Source organism: Peromyscus leucopus, chromosome 10 (assembly GCF_004664715.2).
Source record: "Peromyscus leucopus breed LL Stock chromosome 10, UCI_PerLeu_2.1, whole genome shotgun sequence".
NCBI lineage: Eukaryota > Metazoa > Chordata > Mammalia > Rodentia > Cricetidae > Peromyscus > Peromyscus leucopus.
In genome coordinates this window covers 89,227,830-89,247,757 of record NC_051071.1, presented here as the reverse complement: position 1 = coordinate 89,247,757, position 19,928 = coordinate 89,227,830, and the positions used below count along the sequence as shown (strand labels likewise).

General features: G+C 41.0%; 1 protein-coding gene across 1 annotated transcript in view; it reads right to left on the bottom strand.

The window, feature by feature from the left end:
* The window catches only part of LOC114691795 (ATP-binding cassette sub-family G member 3-like), a 69,188-nt gene that overhangs the window by 33,424 nt on the left and 15,836 nt on the right, over positions 1-19,928 (bottom strand). Inside the window, exons 2-8 of the mRNA XM_037209249.1 lie at positions 16,813-17,034; positions 14,571-14,627; positions 13,733-13,847; positions 13,059-13,211; positions 8,070-8,206; positions 2,578-2,729; positions 516-617 (exon numbers count right to left, since the gene is read on the bottom strand). Coding sequence (XP_037065144.1) covers positions 516-617; positions 2,578-2,729; positions 8,070-8,206; positions 13,059-13,211; positions 13,733-13,847; positions 14,571-14,627; positions 16,813-17,015 — 919 coding nt within the window. The 5' untranslated portion in view covers positions 17,016-17,034. The remainder of the gene's footprint in view (positions 1-515; positions 618-2,577; positions 2,730-8,069; positions 8,207-13,058; positions 13,212-13,732; positions 13,848-14,570; positions 14,628-16,812; positions 17,035-19,928) is intronic.

The window sequence follows — 19,928 nt, the reverse complement described above, 5'->3', positions numbered from 1 at the left end:
TTCCCATCTGGACCCTAAGTCTTAACAAAGTCTTCCATCCCTATAGATCTATACTTCTTAACATAAAAGTCTGGTTCCCTGCTTTTTGACACATGAGAATGTATATGCAAATGTATAAACTGCCAAGTATCTTGTTTTTAAAATGTTATAAATAAAGCCAAACATGGTGACATATCTCTGTAATACCTACACTTGTTAGGTGAGGTAGAAAGAACACACATTCAAATCTAGTCTGACTACATGAGCAAACTCTATCTAAAATAAAAACAAGAATAATATGACAAATAATAAGTACATTTACTTTTTAACAGAAATTTCTCTTGTGACAATATCATATAAATGTTCTTTTATAAATTAAATAAAAAAAAAAATACCCAGCACTAACTTACAGCAATGGCTGTTAGCAAACTTAAGACAGTTATTTAACATAACAAGTTATATTCTAATGAGACTCATCGTTGTGTTTTCATGAAATCAGTTAAACAAAAACCTGTGTCTCTAAAAGACTCACATACCATCATGGCCTTCTTCCTCTGTGTCTAATATAGCAGAGAAACCTCCATTAATGATGTCCAGGAAGAAGTCTGCAGGGTTGTTATGGGAATCATATTCATAACCTACAAAGAAGTTGGCCAAGAACACAAACCTGAGGACCCTCTTTCAGAGAGTGGGATGAGGAGGGGAGACAAAATCTAACAGCTTCTGTTGCTGAATGTTATTTTAAGCTGTGTTTCTTTTGTTTATGTTGCATTTGTTTAACTCTGTGAAGCTGTGCTTAGTGTGCCCGTGTAAAACACCTGATTGGTCTAATAAAGAGCTAAATGGTCAATAGTGAGGCAGGAGAGAGAAGTAGACAGGGCTGGCAAGCAGAGAGTGTATATAGTGGGAAGAAAGAAATGGAAGGGGGAGAAGAGAGCTAGGAGCCAGAGAAGGAGGAGGACTCCAGGGGCCAGCCACCCAGCTACAAGGTCAACCCACAGAGTAAGAGTAAGATTTACAGAAGTAAGAGAACAGGAGAAGCCCAGAAGAAAAAGGTAGACGGGATAATTTAAATTAAGAAAAGCTGGCTAGAAACCTAGCCAAGCTATGGCTGAGCATTCATAATTAAGAAGAAGCCTCCCTCTGTGATTTATTTGGGAGCTGGGTGGCAGGCCTCCCAAAAGAACAAAAACAAACAACAACAATTTGTGTCTGCATTCCTGCTGAGCTCCTGGCCTGGCTCCAAAGAGCAGCACCTGGCCCTAACCTTCCTTTGTTTAACCACACCTTTTGTTTCTTTTATCTTTTGTTTCTGTTATCCCCCTATGTGAATCTTGTTTGAGAGTCAAAGATCACAGACTCTCCCAAGGATCAAAGGCTTATGTAAAACTTCGTTCAGGAAACCCAGAAAACCATGGTACCTGAGAAGTCAAGTAATATGCACTCGGAATTTTATCTCTAGGACTTCCTTTCAGGTTGCTTTGAAGATACAGAATTTAACTGGCTAACATGTAATTAGAGAGAAATAAAAATGCCCTGGGCAGAGGGAAAGTGCTTCAGTCCTTTGAGGCTGGACCCCCCTGCAGCCGTGAAAGGCTAGATTCATTCTTAAGATGCCTCTGAGTCTTCTTTCCCTGGAGTTATATAAACACATACACCTGTGTCTTTACACACAGTGACAACAATTTGGAGCCCAACATGAAGCATAGCCCAATTTTGAGAAACAGGGTTAATCATGAGCAGGAATGAACCTCATTTTATTTACTATAAGATGGCTGTAAGAAATCAATATCCTCTCAGGACCCCCACGATCGAGTTCTCAGCACAAAGAAGATTCATTTGCCCCAGAAAAAGGGAAGGTAACAAGGGAGAAGAGAAAAGGGGCAAGAGAGAAAGGGAAGGGGTATTTAAAGGAACAAAGAACTGTCTTTGGATAGAGAGGAGACAGGCATGGCTCATGGGCAAAAAGTGGCTTATAAAGGCAAAAGGGGACCCTCCTGTTAGAACGAGATGTTTAATTTTAACTGAGAATGTTAATTAAGTGAGCCAAAGGGAGCTTTTGTTTACTAGACTTCAATATTTTGATAGCTGGACCTTGATAGTCAACTTCAGGAGGAGGAAGTAACCAAATAAGGGAATAGACGTTGCTGCCTACCTTTAGGAATGTAGTTTAAAGGCTTTTTGGTGTTCTTTTTAAAATTATTGCTGCCTTTTAAGCCATAGCTATCCAAATCAGCAACTGCAACTCCACCAATAGCAGCAGCAGTTAGGCTCCAAGGGCATAGCCAGAAGGAATTCTCTTCCCTCTGGCTCCGACTTTTGCAAGGGTAGGAAGGAAACTTAACTAATCCTCTGTCCCTCTAAAGAAAGTATTCAAAGGTTAAGGTGGAATTCTGCCCTTCATAGAGGCTGAATAGCAAGTAGCTCACCTCCTCTCCTTGCTCTCCTCCTTCAAAAAGTCTTCATGCTTCTCCTTGCCCCTCCTTATAAATCCTTTTTCATCTGGCTCCTCTCTACCACTTCCTGTCAGCTAGTTGCTGACTCAGCCTCCTGACTGCAGATGAATTTTTTTTATCAAACACATCTTTGCATCCATACCTTTGGATGTGAAGTACTTCAGTGCCTCTTGTGCAGGGCCGTGATACATGACTTTTCCTGAGGCCACTAAGGTGAGGCTATCAAAAGTTCTGAAGATGGAGTACTGAGCCTGATTAATGGAGAAGATGATTGTCCGTCCCCTCATAGACATCCTACATTCAAAGAGGGGAAAGTCATAAGTCACATAGACATAGAATAGACATAGCCTATACATAGACAAAGACAACTGGACAAGAGAACCTTGAGAGTCTCAACAAAATATTTTATTCCTGAAGTTATACTCTTTGTACGAATTTCAGCTTGAATTCTCCATAAAAACACTTCATCTCACTTGTATTATGCACCCGATAGAGAAACCAACCTCCAAGCATTTAGTTAAAAGATTAGGACTTCTAAAATGTAGGACATCAGTAGTTCAGGTTCCACACAAGTGTTACTATGTAGATTCCTGCACAGTCTTCTTGACACTGAATCGGAATATCTGGAAATCAGTGTAAAGAATCCATGTCATGAACAGGAAGCCTAGATGATCAGCAGGTTAACTCAAGCTTGAGAACCAGTGACAGAGCAAACATTACAACTATGATTGTATGCACAATTCCCTTCAATCATTATTCTACCTCACCAGGAATTGGTTTTCAATGTTCTGATAATGTGATTCACATTACTAACCATTGTTTTCCCTGATAAACACTTCAGCAAGAACCTCATCTCAATTTTTACAGTATCAGCATGAAGCAATTTTAATACAATTTCCCCTTTCTGTTGATAAAGCTTAAAAGATCAAGCAGCAGGCCAAGGGGTCATAGTTAGTGAGGGGCAAACCTGGAATTTGATCGTTGGTTTAATTCCAAGATAGGAAAAAATAAGCTGAACTACCATTTCAGGAAGTCATATCTTCTGTTAGGAGAACCAATAACCCAAAAACACTGTTTAAAACTCTTTGAAAACACATTTATAAAAGCTGGGTATGGTAGCATATCTGTCCTGGACTGACCAGCTCATCTACCACCCAGGCACACATCCAGGGCTTTGAGTTTGCCCAACCTATCATCTACCCCATCTCTGACCTGCTGTAGCACATGTAGGGACTGACCCTGCAGATCCATAGCTGTAGGATCTCCATGACTCAGGGTAGCAGCAGGATATCCCAGAGGAGTTCCAGTGAGGGTCCTGCATTGATGGTGTACCAGAAGCCAGAGGCCTTGAACCTCACCAACAACTGGTTATACAATTAAAGCTGTTTGGACAGAAGGGTCTGCTCCATGATGTGCTGCAGCTCCCAGTGCCACTAATACAAATGAAGGGGTGATGGGAGGCGGGAGACAGAGGAGTGAAGTGTTTGTTTTTCTTTTGCTCTGTTGTTTTTATTGTTACTGTCTTTCTTTTGTATTCTTTTGTTTGTTTAAATTTAATTAATATTTTTATTTCCTTATTTTTCTTTTTAAATTTTTCTTTAGGGGGTGCTATGAGGGTGAACTGTGGATATGGGGCAACAGACTGGGAGTTGGGTGGGATTTGGGAGCGTGATGTGGAATTCCCAAAGAACCAATAAAGGATTATGGTTTTTTTGGTTTTTGTTTTTTTGTTTTTGTTTTTTTGTTTTTTTTGGTTTTTCAAGACAGGGTTTCTCTGTGTAGCTTTGCGCCTTTTCCTGGAACTCACTTGGTAGTCCAGGCTGGCCTCAAACTCACAGAGATCCGCCAGCCTCTGCCTCCCGAGTGCTGGGATTAAAGGTGTGCGCCACCAACACTTCTTTTAAAAGCTGGGTATGGAGGCATATCTGTAATGTACCAATACTTTGGAGGATCAGGAGTTCAAGGCCCACCTAGGTTACATGAGACTCTGTTTCATTAGGACAAACAGAAAGACTGGGCAGTGGTGGCACACACCTTTAATCCTAGCACTAGGGAGGCAGTGGCAGGCGGATCTCTGTGAGTTTGAGGCCAGCAGATCTACAGAGTAAGATCCAGGACAGGCTCCAAAGCTACACAGAGAAACCCTGTCTCAAAAACAAAACAACAAAACAAAACAACAACAACAAAAAAGAAAAACAGAAAAAACAAAAGAAAGAGAGTGAGGGAGGAAGGAATTAAACAAGGAAGGTAGAAAGAAAAGAAGAAAGGAAAGGAGGGAGGGAAAGAAAAAGGGGGTGAAAGAGCTGGGCGTGATAGTGCACACCTTGAACTCCAGCAGGACAACTGGTTGGTGGAGACGAGATGGGGCAGACTAATGACATAATAGCCGACTGTTTTCCCAGAAGGACTATTCATAAATCACAGAGGAAAAGCTACAATTTCATAAAATATAACCAAAAGCACCAGCATGATCCCATGATCAAGACTCAAGCCAGGCAAACAAGATGGCTCAGTAGACAATGGCACTTGATGCCAAGTCTAAAGACCTGAGTTCACTTGGTGGAAGGAGAAAACCAAGTCCCTTGAGTTTTCTTATGACCTCTACATGCATGCTAGACACACACACACACACACACACACACACACACACACACACAAATACACAATAAATAAATAAAATTTTAAAAATTAAAATGATTGTACCACTAGGATGCACTTCTAGGAGTGTTGGGGACCAAGGAGAACACAGCATATCAGGCCTGAGTCTGCTCCAGAACACTGGGAGGAACCACACTTAGGATGACCCATGCGATGCACTAAGACTAGCCATGGCATGAGACAAAGGGACAGAGAGAAGCGTTCCATCCTGAAAATGACAAGAACTTGATCTTAGAGTGTCCTGAAGCAGACAGGAGAGGGACAGATAGGGAGGGTGTGATACCTGAGGAGTCTACAGACTGGAAGGTGACAAGGCCCCAGGTGTTGACTTTCTCACTGGGAAGGTGCAATGGTGGATGATGTTGGTTCTTGGAGGGACAGGCAGGAGTGTTTAGGATGATGGACCGTGATGTCAGAACAAAACAAAGAACAAGAGGAAGAAAGGACAGACAGAGAGTGGAGTAAAGGTCAACAGCCAGGAGCCCAGGTCATGAGAATGGGACAGTCCTTATATGGTTCTTGGGGTTATTCAGTCAGTGTGAAACTCTTACTAATTTTTAAAATGAAAAAAATCTAGCCCTTACACTTTTTTCTATAAATATTTCAGCTGCAGACTTCTTTCTTGAGAGAGGAGAATATCACTTCTTTTATTTCATTCTTCCCTAGGTGAAGGACTTAGATCCTGGGAATCATTCCTTCAGCCACCACACCCAGGGTCTCAGATGCTGTGGATAATGCTCTACATAAATAAAACACTGATGGCCAGTGACCAGACAGGAAATATAGGCGGGACAAGGAGAGAGGAGAATTGGTGAAACAGGAAGAAGGGGGAGGGACACTGCAGCCACTGCCAGGACAAGCAGCATGTAAAGACGCCGGTAAGCCACCAGCCACATGGCAAGGTATAGATTTATAGAAATGGGTTAATTTAAGATAAAAGAACAGTTAGCAAGAAGCCTGCCACAGCCATACAGTTTATAAGTAATATAAGCGTCTGAGTGATTTATATGTGGATTGTGGGACTGCGGGGCTTGATGGAACCTGGAGAGAAGCCCTCCAGCTACACCCAGAGATAGTTCTATTTATTCTATCTTCAAAGCACCCCAGAATACACCATTTCCTAGCTAAGGAACCCCCACACCTCAGCCTCCTGCTGACACCTTTACATCCCCATGATGTAGCTGCACCACCTTCTCCATGGTACATGCTCTGCTCTAAACTCAGAAGCCTTCCCATATTCCCTGCCATGGAAACCTCTGTCCTTAGAGGGGATCTAGGCAATCTACATCTAACCCAAACAGCCTCTCATTCCAGTTGTGAATATGGAGGGCTGAATTCTGTCCTTCCAAAGACTCATTTCTTGACATCCACACATCTAAGAACTTAGAATGTGGTTATAATTGAAGACAGAGTCTTTTAGCAAGTAATTAAGTTTAAATGAGAATACCTGTATGTCAGGAGCCATTATCATGAGTTATTGCTGGCTGCAAGAGTATGCAATGAGATCTCAGCAGTTATTTAGAATATCAACCTAGTAGAAACATGGATATTTTGATGGAGGATTAAACCAACTACCAAGGCATAGTGGAATAATTGCCTTTTGAATGAATTGGCTGATTTCTTATTGCAGATTTCTTGTGTGAAGCCATAGCGCCTTTCCTCCTATTACAAGTTTGGGATTTCTTCCCGCAGCTTAGCAGTGTATTAATCATTTATTGGGCACAATTTCTACTATGCACTGGTATATTGGATAACTTCCCCCAGTAATGTGTGAAAGTAGGTCATACATTTAAACCTCTGTTCCATTTCCCAATATAAACTTAGAAGTCTGCTTTCCTGCGATTATCTTTATTGGCAGACAGTTGGTCAATGTTAGTGTCCAGGCAAAAGAATCTCTTTTGAGACACTCACAGATGCCCAAGGACATAGAATGTCTGAATTTGTTGATTCACAACCCTCAGGTAGACAAGGAACAAGTGTGCCCTGGACTCACCCTGCCAGTAGATAGGGAAGTGCTGCCTTGAGCTAACCCTGCATAATCTTAAACAAATTCTTAACTCCTTACACTTACTTTCACATCCATTCATTGATTAGCTTATTATCTAGCCACACTTAGGAATGTAGTAATACACTCGAATTTCCCTCTTCCCTTCCTGGACTTCCCTATTGATTTAAGACCTCTCTCCCTTTCATTTGACCCCATTTCCTTTAGTGTTCACTGGGGCTTTTACAAGTCACTCCCACCTTGAATCATAAAGAAAGCCTGACTGTCACTGCCTGGTACATTTCTCATTGGCCTTTAAGACGCTGAAAGACTCAAGCCTTGTGACCTTGTTTTGGCCAGAGAATTGCTGATTGTGTGTGTATATAAACTGGAAACTTTGGAGAACAAAAGGAGAATAGAGAACAAGAAACATGCCTAGAGAGAGTACACTGCAAGCTGATTCATTCCTTCACCCTGAGATCATTAGATTTTCCTCACTTGTAGTATCTTTTTTGTACTCTGAAAGAGGCCTTTAGGGCTGTCACCTAAAGGTCCTCATTACTAGTATGTCCTAATGTAACTGGTGTCCATTTAAGATCAGGTCATAGACACATAAAGAGGAAGGAGACACTATCCACAGCTCAGTGAGACAGGCCTCAGCAGACACATCAAACATGCTTTGCCTCAGAACAAATGCATTTTCCCTTTGTACAGCACTCTGATCAGATCTCACCCCCTCACACACAGCTCATTTGTCACATGCTTGAGGATTATGAGGACATTTATTTAAAGCAGTGCTCCACCTTCACCACAGCCATCTTTCCCTATGTTCTTGTCTCATTGTTCTTGATGTGTGTTCCTTGTTAATTGAAGTTTCCCTCTAATGAACAAGGAAGAAATTCTGATGCTTACTTCTGAATCTCCTGCACCAAAAACACATACAAGTGACCAGGTATTAAGGAAATAAAACTTAATGTTCCTTCAGCACTTACCTTCTCAGGACCGAGATGACATCTGTTGTAGTCCTGAAGTCTAAGCCAGTGGTGGGATCATCCAAGAACAGAATGGGATGCTCGGCAACCAGCTCCATTGCTATACTGGTCCTTTTCCTGAGCTCCGTAGATCTAGGCTAGAGCACCAATGACCATCATTATCAACAAGAACTCCCATAGTCATTGTCATTTGGTGAACTAGGCTGTTTCAGAAATAAAGAGATTTTGTTATGGCTTTATCCTGAGGAGCATAGTATGGACGCCTGGGAGAAGAAGGTTTTTCTTTTCCAAGTGAGTAGACAGAGGCTCAGGTCAGAGTTGACATGAAGCCCATGCTAAAGACAGTTACTGTTTGTTCTTTATCAAGTCACATGTTCTAGGGTGATGAGTTATCACACTCCAAGACTATCCCAGAGAGATCTCTGTCTAAGGAAGGAGGAAGATGGGACACGAGAAGGTGAAGTACCTCTAGTAATTTAGTCATCATTTAACATGCTCCCAACACACACATATATACACACACACAGATACAGAGACACACAACAAAACACACACACACTGCTTTTTATCAAAAATTTCTCATTCCTTATTAGGGCCTTTTCAACTTCCTTAAGAGTTCATGAATTGATGTATTTACTCAGTACAGCATTACAGAATCCAGGACTCATAGTTTTAGACAAATCTAAAAGGTGGTATAGTCTACAGATCCAACTAGCACAGTCTTGGACCATTCAATGTCATTGTGTAAAGTGAGAGGGAATAGCAAGATTCATGGGGACACAGAAATAGGGAGCAATTCTCTCCAAACACGATAACCAAAACCATGATCAAGCCCTACAGACAACATATAACAAAGAATATTTGGGGAATGTGGATGAGTGTGTTCATGACATGGCTGAGAATATAAAGGAATTATTCATTTTGGTAGTTAAGAATAGAGTTTATAGGTAAGCAGATGTCCTTATTTTTATGAATGAAAAGTATTTAAATACACTGCAGGAAGATACTACCCAATGTTCTTTTAAAATGCTGCAGTGAGAAACAGCTTTAGTGAGTATGTTGTTGTAAACACTAAGAAGCCCAGGATATGGTGATATTTTATTTGTACTGAAATGTGATTTTATTTGTATGTTAATAAATAAAGTTGCCTGGGGGTCAGAGCTAATAGCAAGTCATAGCAGAAGCTGGGCGGTGGTGGCGCACGCCTTTAATCCCAGCTCTTGGGACGCAGAGCTAAGCGGGTCTCTGTGTGTTCAAGGATACAGCCAGCATGGAGATACAGGCCTTTAATCTCAATACCAACCATAGAAAATGTGGAGGTCTGTACAGACAGGCAGTGACGAGGAAGTCATATGGTTGGGTTTACAACCAATGAGAAGGCAGAACAGAAAGTCAATAAAAGGACAAACAGACAGGAAGTAGGGCTCTTGCTGAGAGGAAGGACAGCAGTGGCAGTAGGGTAAGAAAGGGGTTTTAGCTCTTAGCTATTGCTCTGACCTCTTGGGCTTTTAACTCTGCAATTGACTCTGTGTTTCTTATTTAATAAGACGGTTACATCTACACCAGGAGGCTGGTATTAGCAGTGTACTATTGTACTGGCTATATAACAGTCAAACTTTACAGTAATGACATATTGCCTCTACATTTCTTAATCAAAATCTTATAAAAGGCTAAAGAGAAGTTTTAGCAGGTAAAAGCGATTGCTATAGAAGCCTGAACACTGGGTTCAATCCCTGAAGCTCACATATAAAGCTATATGTGGAGGAATGCATCTACAGTTCCATCAAGATGTAATTACAGTGAGATGGGAGGCGGGTCAGGAGGATCAGGAGCATCAGGTATACTTGTAGAGCATCGGCAGAATAAACAGAGCCTGACTTAAAATCAAGGTGGGAAGAGAGAATGGAGCCATGACAAAGGTGTCCTATGACTTCCATGTGTGTGTTATAGCATTCAGGTAGACACTCACACACACACACACAAACACACACATAAATGCATGCACACACAACTTTTTTGAAAGCTATCATTAAAATATTATTGAAAATTCTTGTAATCTATTACATTTCATGACTTTCAAGATGGCAATTAATATCTTTCTATGCTGTCTCTTACAATGTAAGTAAGGAACTTAGGGAAATGACTAACTATTGTTAAAAAAAAAAACTAAAGAAAAAAGTACCTTGCTGTAAACATAAAACCATGTAAATAAACAGAGCCAAAGCAAACAAAATTCCATCACTCAGGAAAAAAGAAACTGTGGTAAACATCAGCTTTTCCATTATTCTTCCCCAAAAGACAAACATCTCATAAATGACTGTAGAGAAGTATTGTGAGAATCGACAGTCAGTACCTTCCTAATCCTCACTGCCTCTAAGGAGGAGCCACTGTAGCAGGAATCTTAGAGAGTCTAATTACTAAAATCAAACCTGAGACCAGTTATTGCTGAGTGCTGGAAGATCAGAGAGACAGAATAAGCCACAGCTACCTCACCTTGCCAGTTCCTCAACTGATCCTGTTTCCTCAGACTGGATGCCTCTGAGTCCTCATCCAGAATGAATCTCAGCTGAACTGCTCCTCGAAAGCCTGAAAGCTTAACCAGCAAAATGCTTCTAGTTTCTGGTCCTAACCCCTTATATAGCTTTCTGCTTTCTGACTCATTCCCTGGGATTAAAGGCATGAGTCACCATGTGTGGCTGTATCCTTGAACACACAGAGATCCAGAGGGATTTCTGTCTCTGGAATGCTAGGATTAAAGGCTACCACTGCCTATCCTCCATATTTAATATTGTGGCTGTCCTGTTCTCTGACCCCAGATAAGTTTATTAGCGTGCACAATATTTTGGGGAACACAATGCCACCACAAGCCACCACAGGAGTTAATCCATGAGATTCATATTCTGGGGAGCCCATTTCCATCCATACCACCAAATGTCTGCTCTGCAGACATCTATATGTAATCTTCTCAATGAGTCGATGTTGTAAGAGACAGGATGATTTGGAAGACAAAAGAAGAGGGAAACAAGCCTAATGGTGAAAACTCGGGGCATATAATAAATTAAATGCCTGCAGGTTCTATAGACAATGTAATCATAAATATTTGGGGACTGCAAATGGTTATAGACCTGACAGGCTGAGGATATCAAGATTTTATTCATTTTGATAGTTAAGAATGGAATTGTTGGCCGGGTGGTGGTGGTGCATGCCTTTAAGCCCAGCACTCGGGAGGCAGAGCCAGGTGAATTTCTGTGAGTTCGAGGCCAGCCTGGACTACCAAGTGAGTTCCAGGAAAAGGCGCAAAGCTACACAGAGAAACCCTGTCTCGAAAAACCAAAAAAAAAAAAAAAAAAAAAAAAAAAAGAATAGTTAAGTATTTATGAATGAAGTATTACATAATAGTCGTTTAAAATATGTTAGTAGAAACTAGTTAGCTATGACATAGTTAGCTGTGAAGTTCACCACTTATCTATTGCCCCTCCTGATTCTGCACAAATCTTCATAGGAGTCACTAGGTCCACTCTTTGTTGCTCTTGCTCAAGTTTGTACCATTAAAACCTAACATAGAAGCTGGGAATAAATATTGACAGAAGATAAGGAAGAAGGGAGCAGTGGCAAAAGGCTATCCTAGATTTCCATCCATTTACTAAGATAAAACAATCTTGCAAAAAGTAAACAAGGAGTGAAAGGTTTATTTCAGCATAAATTTGAAAGCACAATCAACCATTGCAGGAAAGTCCAGGCAGGAAGCTGACACAGCCGGTTACATCCAGTCAAGAGCACAGAGAGGATTTCCCCATTCTCATGACACCCAGGACCCAAACCCAAAGAATGGTGCTGCCTAAGTGGGCTGGGTCTTTCCACATCGCTTAACTCAATCAAGACAGTCACCTACAGAAATGCCCACAAGCCAACTGACTACAGTTCCTCATGAGACTCTCTTCTAGATGATTCCAGGTAGCTAAAGACTGTGCCATGCTGTGGGGTGTTCTGTATGTCAAATGTGTTGCTCTGGTTAATAAATAAAACACTAATTGGCCAGTAGCCAGGCAGGAAGTATAGGCGGGACAAGCAAAAAGAATTGAGAGAACAGGAAGGCAGAGAGAGAGAGAGAGAGAGAGAGAGAGAGAGAGAGAGAGAGAGAGAGAGAGACACTGCCAGCCGCCACCATGACAAGGGAGATGTAAGATACCGGTAAGCCATGGGCCATGTGGCAAAGTATAGACTAATAGAAATGGGTTAATTTAAGATAGAAGAATTATATAACAAGAAGCCTGCCAAGGCCATACAGTTTGTAAGCAATATAAGTCTCTGTGTGTTTACTTGGTTGGGTCTGAGCAGCTGCAGGACTGGCGGGTGAGAGAGATTTGTCCTGACTGTGGGCAAGGCAGGAAAACTCTAGTTACAGTGTCAAGGTGACAGTTAACACTAGCCACCATAGACAGGATGAGATAAAAACACAGAAAGACTACAGAAAATAACAAGCACTGAACAAGTCAGAAGAAAATGCTAGAGACACCAAGTAAAACCCTGGAAAAAATAAATGCAGAGTGAAAACACAGAGCCAGAGTCCTCAATCCCATGTCATATGTCAGTCCAGAAAACATTCTGAAACAACAAAGGGACAAGTCCTCGGGGAAGAGACAATAAACAGAAGAAAGCCCTTGTCAGATTCTCCATGAGTCAAGAGTTTAAGACTGAGGAGGAGGAGGCTCTTGTGAGGAAACTTGGAAATGGCCATGTGAGGAACACTTTTCCCTCCTGGATCACACTCCATTCCCAGGTTTAACCATTGCTAAGAAGGCTTCCCAGCTCAATCTCCACTTTACATCATGTAACCAGTCACTTACTCATTAATACAGAGAGCAGCCACCTGGACCACACACATTAGAGGAAACTGATGACTGAGGGTCATGTTGTCAACATGGGATTTTTTTTTTTTTTTTTTTTTTTTTTTTGCTCTGAGTCTTTCAAGGTTTCTCTTCACATTACCTTGACATTTGCCACTTTATCCAGATGCAGAAGTTCAAGGACCTCATCAATTCGCCTTCTTCTTTCATCTCTCGTTACAGTCATTGGAAGTCGAAGAGCTGCTGAGAACTCTATATTTTCTCTCATAGTCACTGTGCGCATCACCACATCATTCTTAAGGTTAAATAGTATTTCAATTAAATACAGTTATCACTAAGACAAACATTTTAACAAATGTAACCTAATCCTCATATAAACCACACACAATGTAATACTCTACTGAAAGATAAGCTTCCAGTGTTACTAATCTCAATCCAGAGCCTGAAGCAATCATTTCACACACCCCTCCCATTTGCCTTCCAAGAGATTTAGGTGACTGCTACCTGCAATTATTTGCAGAAAACAACTTCTAAGCAGTGGAGAAAGATGAAGGAACAGCAAAGTCAGACAACAGTTTAGTCTTTGTAGAACTAAATTACAGCTGCAGTTACTAATGCTGTACCATAGCTATCAGACTCCAATCCCTCCCCCTTCTTCTTATTTAATAATGCCAGCCTCAGGCTAATGAGTCATTAGGAAAAGCTGGGACTATAAATGTATCATATACTTAAATGGAAACACACAAATCTATAAGCTGAGCATCTAACCATACATAAGCAGGGGAAATCTAAAATTATAAGTCCACCAATACTTACTTTTGGTACATAACCAGAAGTACATTTGAAATTAGCAGGTCGAGGTTTCCCATTTATCAAAATATCTCCTGATAATCCACGTGGATCTTTCCTTGCAGCTAAGACATCCAATAACCTACAACAGATAATATATGTTGTGTAGTTTACTTTCTCCCTTCAGTAAAAGCTATCACCTTTTAGCTGCTCAAAAAAACAAAAATTCTGCATATCATAAGTTTAACTGAAATCACACACACACACACACACAGACACACACACACACACACACACACACACACACACACACACACACATTTCTGCTCATTGTGTACTCTAACACAGCCCAGAATTATGAATGCAAGACGTGATCCACATGACCATCCCTCCCTGCAATCTGACCTTGGGGACTCAAACTCATAATGAGCTGCTGGATTTTGAGAATTGGACCTAGTGATGATTTCTTGTTCCCAGAAAACTTTGCTCCATCTTCTAATTTTAATATTATTTTTTCACATTAGATAATAATATGACCCAACTCCATATGCCAATCACTCTATCACTTCCTATCAGTAAAGTGGACCTAGTAAGACTTTCTGTTCTCGGTAGAAAATTGAATGCACCCCCCTGCACATTATCTACAGCACATGGGACCAGACTCACACATATATACTCACACAATACTTACAGACTCACACACATATACTCACACAATACTTACAGACTCACACACATATACTCACACAATACTTACAGACTCACACTATACACTCACACAGTACATAAATAACCCATGTGGAAGTGGTTTTACAGCACAGAAACTGAATACAAAGGGCTTGCATGTGCTTTCCGTTATACTCACCAAGATCTGCTCTGATCAGTTCCCATGATGGCATTGAGACCAGGTCTCATGATCCCACTGTAAGCACAAAGTCATACTGATTGATTTTCTATATAAAGAATGTTATATTAGCTTAGTGTCTACACTGAATATTCTATTGAAATTGGATGGAATTGTACACACATAATAAGTACAAACTTGTAGGAAATTTTTAAATATTAACAGAGGTTTATTGTTTATGAGAGATGTTGAATGCTAGTGGGGACTCACGAGGAAAATGCCTCAGATATCACAAAATCCATTTGTTTATTATTTGAAGGACTTGTCTTTTTAAAACATGGTGCATCTAAGTTCAGTGTTCCTTGAAGCAAGCAGCAAGTTCTCATGAAGACTCAATTACACATATGGCTTTTATGTGTCGAGTACACAACAGCTTCTTGCTCATGTTTGATGATCATCAGTATCTTCATACAGCCCTGCTTGCTGCCTCGTAAACCTCATCACAACAAACCAATGATTCATGGGATATCAGTGGCATTGTCATTACTATTAAAATAGGATCAAACCAAAATCAATGCATCTTAAATAGAAATCCAAAGACTAGAAAAAAGCTCTCTAGAGGACAGGAGAGCATTGCCAAGTTTAACATTCAAAACAAAACAAATTGCCACCTTAATCAAAATAGAAAAGCTAAATACAAACCCACAAAATGTTTTCCTTTCCAGATAAAGCAATTAGAATACTCTCAGTTTAGAATTGGGAGATATCCTTCAAGTAGAGGACATTCATCATTGATGTATAGGTACAGCACAAACACAAGGTATGTCAGAAAACAGATTGATTGACAGTAGTGAATATCCAGATTGAAAAAGGCATATTCTTATAGAAAACTTAGCTATGTTCCCATTTCTTATTTCAATCCGGACAGTGTGTCAAACCTTTGCCCTGCCCATTCCGCTTAGTAAGAAAATGATGGAAGTTCTGGTGGAGGAGCAGAAATGACCAGTGCCCAAGAACAGAGACCATGGTTGGGGTTGGGAGGAAGAGTCTATACAGACTGAGAGGGGAAATCTTGGTGTGTGTGCTCTGTCCTCAGAACTTGGTCAGAAGCACAGCTTCTCTATGTTGTGGAACAATGTGTGGAATGTTGGTTTTAGCTCTTCTTAGCTCTTAATGAATTTTGAGCAAATACATGAGGCCCTGGAACTTCTGCTGTTGGGATTTCCTCATTGCTTCCATCTCATCACTTGTAACTGACCCAGACAGCTTGTAAGAAACCCTCAGTTCAGTTATGAGAGTGCATGTGCAGACAGACACATATACAATTCCTTTATATATTCAAATTTTTAATATTTTAATTAAATTTTCAATATTCCCTCATCATATGTTGATTTTAATAGTGTGTCTTTGGTGTTATATTTTCATACCTAACTTTACTGAATTAAAATCATTTCTCAGGGTGTTTTTGGTGTGTAATATGTCTAAGGGAGTGTCCGGCTTCGTTGTGTTTTCAAAGAACCAACTTTTGGTGCCATTAAACCATTAAGTTGTTCTTTTAGTCCCCATCTCATTAATTTCACTGTGATCGTGAACCTATCTGTATGTATGGCAAGGTGAGGCTGGGGGATGGTTCAATGGGTGAATCATTTGCTGTGTGAGGGTGAGGACCTAAGTTCAACATCTGGAATTCACATGACATTGGGTGCAGTAGGGGGCACCTGTAACTCCATGCTCTGTGGAGAGATGGAGACAAACAGGAGAATCCCAGGACTCTTGCAGGCTGCTAGTCTGGTACACCCAGCAGTGAACAGCAAGAGACTGTCTGCAAAATGGTAGAAAGTGAAGACCAGTGCTCAAGGTTGTCCTGTGATGGCCTTGTGCCACGGGTGTGTCATAGTGCCCTCACATCTGCACATGTGAACACATACACACACATACACTTATAGACACATGTAAACAGATAGAAATACATATATTTATACACACATGTCAACACATATGCACACTTATACACACATGTGAACACATACACACATACACTTATACACACATGTAAACAGATATGAACACATACATTTATACACACATGTCAACACTTATACACACATATAAACATATATATATATATACATGTACACATATATACTTAAACACACACTAAACAGATATATACACTGAACAAACACACACACAGCTTATTGAATATAGACAATTTGTTGAAAAAGTTGTTCAATGTTGTGGTCTCCTTAGTTCATGCACATACCTGATATTAGATAGTCTTTCTATTACACGTGTTTTTTTATGAAACAGAAAGCCACTCTGCACTGTCTCTCCATAGCTGATGTTATGAAAACTCAACACAGCCTCTCCAGTCAATGTGTCTGGGTCACTGGTGTCCATTCCAGGAAGGTCATTGGGATTTCTTTCAATCATCGGGGCTGCAACAGGATCATTATTGGAAGACATCTCCAGAGGTTCTTCCTTCCTGTAGAAGGAACAGCAATAGTAAGTTGATGGTCCACACACACATCATTATTACATGGAATAGCACACTTCAGTATCGTTCTAAATTGTGCAGTCATAGGCAGATTCCTTCCGGATGAATAGTCCATATCTATGTGATTACCTAAGGACCCAATGAGAAGCAGACATATCTGAGTACATAAGACTCCCTTAGACACCAAATTTCTAAGAAATAAATGAGCCTTAAGGAGTAGAGTATAAATGTTATTCATAATTCATAATATAAGAAGGGGACATATGAGGGGGCAGATTTGTCTTACTTCAAGAGCATATTGTGATACAATGTAAGTTCAGATGCAGACTACATGACAACCATTAACACATGTCCTGTGTGTGAATGTGTTTGTGTGTATGTGTATGTGTATGTGTATGTGTGTGTGTGTGTGTGTGTGTGTGTGTGTGTGTGTGTGTGTGTCTGATTACGGAATATAACATGGTTATAAGTTGGACATGCACAGTGATCAGGAGAAATTTCTGATATTTCCAGCTTCAGACTATACCTCTGGTCATTAGGCATCTTCAGAAGCCGAGAAGATGAACTGCTGACAATGACATCAACATTGCTGGAATGGGAATGTTGAAATTCTAGCAAGACTTAGATTTAAAGATGACAATAATTAGGGACACCAAATCAGTAGCTAATCAGCTTAAGACTTTCAAGGAAAAAGAATACAAATGAAATTTAAATGTCTCTTTTCACAAGTTATTAATGTCTGCTTTAAAGTAAGACCTTTAGTGAACGGAGCTTCAAACAGTTTAAAATACCATCTTCAACACAGCTGGCTTTCCTTTCTAAGAGCTGACATCTTGGTGGTGAGCTCCTGCCTGTGAGGGACCAGCCCCTCAGGCAAGGCTCCTCCAGGAGCCACCTTAAAGCAGACAGGGTGGGAGCAGCTGTGTGAAGAGCTCTGATGACACCAACCAAAGCAGCCAGGGCTGAGGGACAGCAGCATTGGAGCCACCCAACCCCCTCCTGCCTTCCCTCCTGCCATGAGCACATAAAACCTCAAAGTACAGGGCGACTCCAGGAAAGGCAGGAAAACAAAACCTGCTAAACACATCTGCCAGATGCCCTGTTACTCCTGGGGAAACCATTACCAATCTGTCACCAGACAAACCTGGATCCTCAGAACAATGGCATGCTCTAAACCCTGTGCCTTGAGGTCCAGAGGGCCGAGGCTTTGGGAATTCAGACAAACCAAACTATGGGGCCAAGTCTCTTGCCATATCAGTGTGCTGTACACAGACATTGCTGGAAGAATGTTAAATTTCTCCTGCTCAAAAAAAAATGTTACCCAAAATTTCAATTTCTAGGCATGCCAGTAAACATGATCAAATATCCCTAAAGTGAGAGCATAGAAAGAGGATCACAAGCAATTCAGACTGAGATTAGCAATCATTAATAATATGGCAATTCATTGCTACACTCAAAGATAGAAAGGAATTATAGATTTCTTATCACAAGACACAAAATCTATTTTAAAAACCATCATAATTAAGATTTCAGAAATGCATTTAGCAACCACCTAAACACTGATAGATTAAGAAGGAGAACAGGAGAAATACATGACTGATATTGAAATGAAATCCATTCTGAATGAGAATTATCACAGGAAAAAAGAAGCTCCAAGTTGGAAAGACAGAGAGCTACATGAGAGCATAAGAAGTCTGCAGGACTTGACAACAGGGTCTGAAGGACCTGAACAGGATCTCCTGTGAGGGGGAACATGTGGAAGACAACCAGCACATAGGGAATCACTGGCCTGGGCCTGAGAGGACAGGCCTGTGCATGTGCAGCCTGTGTGAGGCCAGGGCAGCAACTCCAAGGTCAAACAGTCTGCCCTGGTGACAACAGGCTGTCAGGAGGAACCCATCACTCTCATGAGCCGAAATCCAGCTCGGGTATTCCACCTGACACTGTCTCCCCCTGCATGGCAGAGCAGTACTGAGATAAATCATTGAATCAATCACTGTCATGGGGATGCCATGGGAAAAACATGCATGGATATACTTATGTCGTCCACATGTCAGAATATTGAAGAACGATGCATTCACAGGCTGCGTCAACTCTCCTGCCTTTCATTTTCCAGGCACTTTTGTTTTTTTCTGAGGCTTCTGCTTCTGGCAAGTGTAAACTGGTTCCTTCCAATCCTAGTGACCAATATTTTCTCTTGGATCACAGACTGCATTGAACACAGTGATACACAGTATCAAGAAAGCTTACAGTGGTGCAAGGTTAAAGCAGAGTTGTGGAAGGAAAACACAGTTGATACACGTGAAGCAGAGAGAGCTATCTTAGAACAGCTATTCTGGCCAATAAATACTCAGTTGGTTCAAGGCACATGTCAGTTCAAGATCCAGAGATGGTTCAAGGGGCAGATTACTCCGAAGTATAGAGCTGACTCCAGGCGTAAGGGGTCTGAACAAATGTGAGCTCAAGTGAGCCACTTCCATTAGGGCTCATCATGGTGAGCAGAAGTCCTAAGAAAGGGTTGAGAGTCTGTTGCCTTTTGCAAGTGGCCTGTTGATGGCCCAGTGGGTGTGATCCAAGTGAGGGCAGGACATCGCTCATTGCTCTGGTGTTTTCCACAAACACACAAGCTTGGTTTCTTGGGCAAGGTCTTCAAATATCATGGGTCTCGGTGTTCCTGGTTTGATATGTTTATAGGTAGGAATAGTTTAGCTGTATTAATGCTATTTATCAACCTATGTTTTACTATCTTGCTGGACACTCGCACACATAAGGTACAGAGTCATTTTACCTCAGTATTTGTTTTCAAAATGAAGCAAACCACTGCTGTATAAAATGGAGTCACTCAGGGCAAGGCACACTCTGAAAACCACTGTCCTATACAA